At 34.9% G+C, this 6,997-nt stretch overlaps 1 protein-coding gene across 1 annotated transcript; it reads left to right on the forward strand.

Moving 5' to 3' along the window:
* The first annotated feature begins 3,798 nt into the window (after positions 1-3,798).
* On the forward strand, positions 3,799-6,145 carry LOC147450485 (heavy metal-associated isoprenylated plant protein 44-like). Its single transcript, XM_086519709.1, has 3 exons — positions 3,799-4,354; positions 5,199-5,274; positions 5,554-6,145. Exons 1-3 carry the CDS (start codon positions 4,349-4,351, stop codon positions 5,886-5,888), a joined length of 417 nt encoding a protein of 138 aa, XP_086375835.1. The 5' UTR covers positions 3,799-4,348; the 3' UTR covers positions 5,889-6,145.
* The last annotated feature ends 852 nt before the right edge of the window (positions 6,146-6,997 follow it).

The raw sequence follows: 6,997 nt of genomic DNA on the forward strand, positions 1-6,997 counted from the left end.
TGCACTAAAGCCTTTATAATACTAAATTATTCACTTATTTTAGTTTGTAAATGGGATTTTTGGTTGAAGAGACTCTTTTCAAATTTTGAACTGCACAAAGCCTTACTAAAGGTTCCATTTTGGTGCAATTATGTGTCTTGTGGACCATTGGATAAAGCTGGTTGATTAGTGCCACATGGTAACAAACTTTCATGGTACCAAACTTTCTTGTTTGCTATTTGTTGTAGACCCTGGTGAGAGAGTGTTGACATTTGTGTATGTTCTATAATATATATAATCTATCTATACTATATATAATGGAGCTTAAAAATTTTCAAGGAAGGAGAGGGCCTCCACTTGTCAGTTATTGGTTCACTTCATAGAAAAACTTACAAAAAATCTAATGTAAAATGCAAAAGTGAAGGATAAGAGTGAAAATAAAAATATCAAAGGGTAAGATTGTACAAAATGACAAGTTTTGTAGAATGTAAAGCCAAAAGACTTTCTATTTCACACTGAATAAATGTTTCAATTTAAATGCATATAGTAAAAAATGGATAATTTTAACGAATGTTTTGTTATTTCATGAGAATTTAAGTTTTGAATATATATTTGGATTTATCTTTTTAAGGAATTTTTTCAAGACCAATATTGATATTTTTTTAAAAATTTGAAAGTTTGTATTCCTTTAAAGAGATTGAGTGAAAAAAACAAGGTGAAGAAGCACGGTGGCTTGCTAAGGAAATGTAATGCAAAAGTAGATGAGAGTTGTGTATGTAGGATTTATTTTTTCACAACAAATATTCTGAAAGGTTGTAGAGAGAGATTATATTACAAAGGGAGTAATAAATATATGACAAAAGGTGACTAATAGATGTAGGTCAAGTTGTTTCAGTGGTTAACATGAAGAAGTTACTTGTTGACCAAATTTGACCAAACTTAGAAGTTTAATTGTTGTTTTTTGAGATAAATGTTGTAGTGAACTATGTAAAAAAACCAATGTGATTATTTCATTATAGGTTGGGATTTAGAGTTAATATTGACATTTAAATGTCATCAAAGTATGATCAAATGACATTTACAGCATTTCCAAAGGTATGACCGGTCTAAGTAATTTCGTGTGAAAATTTAAGTTAAAATAATAATATTTCATGAAGATGACACTAATTAATGACATTTTTCTTCTTGCAAAATTCTCTTAATGAAGTGTTACATGTGACATGTATATATGAGTTTCTCCTTTGAAGTTTATTTTATCAACATTGGGAATGTCTAAACCTAATCCCTAATAATGATACATGTTACATTAAAGTAACAAGGTGATATTTGTCTATGAAAATTAAAAGCTAAAAAAAACTCCTCAATTGTGAATAAATTCTTTCATTCAAGGACAATTTATAATTTTTTGTGAAAAAAATTATAATTTCTTTACAATTTACAATTCTTTCCTTCTTAGTTGTGAAGAAATTCTTTCATTTGAAGATAATTTATGACTTTAGATAAAAATGTTGCAAAGGAAGTCATTAGATTCTTAAATGAAGGGACCCATTGAAACTAACAAGGTGAATGGTCACATCGGTATACTAAAAAATGCAATGAGTTGGACACATATGAGGCTCTTAAATTAAAGGGTTTTTATCAAATTAAAATATAAAAAACAATTCAATTGGTTGATATATTAATTTTTTTTTAATGAAATAGAGCCCATGCTCTTTAATGAAATGACTTTTTTACAAACTAAAATAGCAAACAAAAGGTGAAAGAGGACAAAAAAGATCGTGTGTGACCCAATTTTCAATGGTCATTTTTAAAGAAAGAGGTACACAAATGTCAACACCTTTCACAAAAATCTAGAAAAAAATTTGAAAACAAGCAAAGTGTACACTTTTCCTCCATCCGATTGACATGCATCCATGGTCCACAATTTACACCAAAAATCCACCCACCTCACTATGGGCTTCTGCACGCTAAAAGCTTGATCATAATTTTATTGGACTTTAAATTATAAGGTCAAAATTTAGGCAATTATAATTATAAATTTTGATAGGCAGCTTTGAATTTTCCATCAATGTAGTGTGCAATTTTTCAATGCCGCCATTTTCTTTTGGGCATTGTATGTGAGCATTGGTGGTTCTTGACCTTGGTGGAAACAATTGATAACAAAATAAAAGAGAAATTAAACAGACTCCCTTTTTAGGGATTAGGGAGTGGATTCATAGAAGTTTGATCCCACGATGTGAAGTATTGATTTTATTGATTTTTTAAAAAAATACTATAATTTATGAAAGAGTCCTTGTTAATATTTTATTTTTGAAGACTTCATAAAGCTTCATTTTCTTAAATTGTTTTATTGTTTTCTATGCTTATTAGACTTAGCTTTTCTTACCGGCACAAATTTTCTTTTGGTTTTAGTTCTCAATGGATCTTTTTATTTTGTTTTCTTTTCATTTTGTTTTGTTTTAAAATGCCAATGTGAGCTTTTCACCTTGTTTAAGTGGGGCCTTTCTAAACATAAAGGACATTTGTGAGTAGTAGGTCTTTAAAGTAGCGCGAAATGCAGAATGAAGGGCGCAAGAAGTAGCACGCAAGGAGGGCTCTTTAAATAGCCAAGATTGTGAGTGTGTGTGTGTATAATGAACGATACAATACTGTATTAAAACACAACAAAATATATAGACACACTCACTATTGTGAGTTTAGAAAAAAAAAAGTACAATACTATATTAAAACACAACAAAAATGATTATGAGCACTCGGTAAGACCTACTCTCCATAACTCTCATCCCCTTTGAACCTCAAGAGGCCTCGGCGACTCCTCGCCTTGTTGCTTTAAGTGTTTCTATTTGTTTTGTTTGATGATTTGGTTGGACTGTATGCCTACAGGGTGAGTGATGTTACATATGACTATTGAGAACTCAAAAAAGTAATTTCCACGGAAGGATACTAAAGCCTAAGGGTTATAATTCATTTAATGATAAAAAATGATTGAAATGATGAGAGAATAAAGATGAGAAACTTCTATGTACTTGTGCACTTTTGACAATGTACATTGCTTTTCTCAATGGTGATCTACTTGTAGAAAGCTATTGTTAAAGGAATGCACTATTCCAATCTTATCTTAAAATATAGACTACTTACACAAACTCAAGAGTAATGTCTTTGAGTCATTATGATCTCCATGTTGTGGTGGTGGAGAATAAATTCTAGATGCTAAACCTTTCTCTTTTTACCTTTGCTTTTAATAAATATATTTATTATCTTTGTTTTTTTTAAAATTTGTGCAAGAGACGAAAGTTTTTTTTTCATGTTAATAAAGGTCCAATGTCTAGGCTACATATTCTCGATGTGATAAGGCAGATGGTAGATGATCTCAACTCCATCTTTCGTGACTGTGATGTATTTCATGACTTTCATCCAGACAGATTTCTCCGCCTCCGGGAAATCTCTCATATCAATGCTAGAAAGGTTTCCTTTGAGAGCAAAACTGAGCATATTATCCAAAAACCAGATCTTTTTTGCACTTCTTTAAGAGAATAGAATGAGCACAATCATGATTAAAGAGGATGGTTTAAAGCAAGCTTTATAAGAGCATGCATAACCTTACTAGATGAGAAAGAATGTAATTATGTTCCTTGTTTGAAGATCTTTTTTCTCCAAGGAATATATGCCTCTGCTTTTCATGCCAAGGATACCTAAAGGTCACTTTACCAAAATCTCCCCTTAATTTAAGTCCTAATCATGAGTGTGTCTATCCAAAAGACCGCCGGCTATCTACACTTATAAGACAAGTTTCCGAAGGCTTAGAACGAAGAACTTACACACATGATTTAGAAGAAGACACACATGCACACACAAAAACAAAGGAAAGCTATTGGATTGATCAAATCATAATGTCTTAAGGCCAAAATTACCCTATCTTTTTTTCCCTTTGGAGAAGGCCTTTTTTTCATTCCATCATCATGTCATGATACCTCGTTATCTATAGTTGAGACATTCTCTTTGAGCACACTAATGAGCCCACCACAACTTGTTTTGAAATATGAAAAATTCAATTTGAAAATACCTATATAAAAAGATCCGTTTTCTTTTTGAGCTTTTAATAAAAAGGGTATGTTTATTAATACTATTCGTAAGAGAAAGGCATAGTTTAAAATGGATACATCTTCTTTACTCTCACAACTTTATTCCTTGGAATTATTCGAGCATGATTTTACAATCACATTATTGCATGCTTTTAGGCATGTGAGGAAGCTAAGGGTAAGAATGCTGATGAGTTTGTCTCTTGTGAGGGCTATATAAGGAGGCTACAAGAGCCATATCTAAATGAATATTTCTATTACTACACTCACCATTGTCCCATTTCAACCAAATGGATGTAAGTTGTGTGTATTTTTGCTTAGCTTACATAAGCTATATGGTATTGACAACAATTAATGCATACTTAGAGTTTAATGTGATAACCTCTCTCTCTCTCTCTCTCTCACACACACACACACACACACACACACACTCTCTCTCTCTCTCTCTCTCTCTCTCTCTCTCTCTCTCTCTCTCTCTCTCTCTCTCTCTCTCTCTCTCAGAGAATAGATCTTTGAGGCCTCTTGCGATTGTCTTGGGACGTTAGAACTTCTCTTCTTCTCTCTTTCTCTCATGGGATTGTTCCTACGATGTCAAAAACTTCTCTTCTCTCACATTGATGGCTCTTTTCTTGGTGCTTAGATATAATACAAAAGTTCAAAATCCTCGCAACGTGAACTCTGATATGTATCTCTAGTATATACACTCTTCCAACATCGGATGCACATCAAAGAGCTCTCTCTCTCTCTCTCTCTCTCTCTCTCTCTCTCTCATATGGTAGATTAGCTATCCCATTTTCCTCTTGAATAATAGGTCTTGGGTTCAAGACTTATTGAAAAGGTGTTGAGTTCAAAGTAGAGACTTGCCAAACAGTTTGAGGAGGTTAAAAGTTCTCTTGGAGGTTCTCTTAAGATTGTTCCTTGGGAAGTTAAAACTTCTCCTCGCGTCTCTCTTTAATACTAAGTTAGAATCACTCTCTCTCTCTCTCTCTCTCTCACACACACACACACACACACACACACACACACACACACACACACACACACACACACACACACACACACACACACACACACACACACACACACACACACACACACATTACGGCTAATGATCACGTTGAATGGTGGTGGATTGATAAGGTGGTGGAGATGTTGGTGCGAATGGACTGCAAAGGCTGCGAAAGGACCGTCAGAAAGTCTCTCTCCAGAATACGAGGTCGTAAGCCTCCCGCCCTCAATATTCAATATATGCTTAGTCACAGGATTGCATTCTCTTTCTAATTCTCACAATAATTCTCACAATCATTCCCACACTGTGAGTTACTTCAACATCATGAGCCTCAGTGAGGGAGGCACCGCATACCTAGCTAGGTATGCGGCGTCTCTCGAGCAGAAGCTCATGATGTTATGCATTGTATGAAAAACACTGGAAAAGACTCCGTTTTCCTACATGAGAAATCTTCTTGTGTAACCATCTGCTCTAATTTATCTATAGGGATTGAATCTGTGGAGGTGGACATGAATCTAAACAAGGTAACCGTGCGAGGCTATGTCGATAGAATGATGGTGCTAAGAGCAATCCGAAGAGCAGGCAAGAAGGCCGAGTTTTGGAACCCCACACACCAACCCGATTACTACCTTCACTTACCCAATGCTTATGGCTACGACTACCCAAACCATTCCCATGCATTTGAAAGCACCTACAACTATGAAAGACATGGGTATAATGTCCCCTACTCTCACTATTATTCACAATATCTCAATAGGCCCCAAGATGGAGTTTCCACTTTATTTAGTGATGACAACCCCAACTCTTGCTCCGTCATGTGAATATTCTCCGTCTCATTGATTTTAATCAATACAAGAAGATGTACAGGGCCAACACCTTTGTTGGATAGCCTTTAACTAGCTCCGCGAGGCGGTTCCAATCCAAGGCATCTCTACAAACATAACCAATTCATGTTTGTCGAGATTACCAACAAGAATATCGGAATCAATGGTTATGGGAGTGGTTGCTTGATCATTAGCTTGTGCTTCTTTCACTGTAACTTGCTTCGAATATTGAGTTGAAAATAAGTAGCCTTCAACATGGGCCACTATTGCAATGTTCTCTAATCACATGCATCTTAGCCCTTGTTATAGAATGTAGCCTTAGGCAAATACACACGTCCTAAGCAAGTCCTTCATTCCATCATGGCCAGTGTTTGGGAAAAAATCATTTTCACAAACTTACAAAAATCCCTCCAAGACAAATCTGAATCGGAGATTTTACAATACTAGCCAGTATTTTTGCAAAATTACACTATTTTCCATGTATTTTAAGCGGAATTTTCTCCTTCTTGCCCTCTCCTCAACCGGCTACTTTGATTTTGCAAATGGCTCAAGGCTAAGCTGAGGCACACTTTTCCGAAACACTGATCATGGCAAACAAACTTATTTCTTAATTTGTAGCAATCATTTGATTGTTAAAAAAAATTCAATACGGTTAGACAATAACTACATAATCTTTAGTATAAGGGAAAGAAACTTTGTTATTTTTGTGCCAAGGGCTTGTATATAAGTAGGTTGTTAGGTGGAGATAAGCCAAACTGTGGCTATGGGGTTTTAGAATAGAAATGATGGGATCTTAGATGTATTAGATATGGAGATGCCATACTGAGTGACCCGTCACTAATATCATAGGTGTTCAAACATGGCTATTCACCTCTATTGGAAGACAACCTTTGAATTTGTTCATCTAGAATCTTTTTTTTTTCCAAAAATCACAATTGTGAGTGAATTATATTGAGCAACTCAAAAAATTACAAGGTCTTGTCATGCTCATGTTAAGCCATGACAACATCCAAGGATCATAATTACATCGGCTATCAGGGCAGCCACCCCTACCAACCCGCCTGCACATCCTTGATACACAAGGTCCATACTCTTGTCATTCTGAG

The sequence above is a fragment of the Adiantum capillus-veneris genome, chromosome 9 (genome assembly GCF_014529385.1).
Source record: "Adiantum capillus-veneris isolate H3 chromosome 9, ASM1452938v2, whole genome shotgun sequence".
Classification (NCBI taxonomy): Eukaryota; Viridiplantae; Streptophyta; class Polypodiopsida; order Polypodiales; family Pteridaceae; genus Adiantum; species Adiantum capillus-veneris.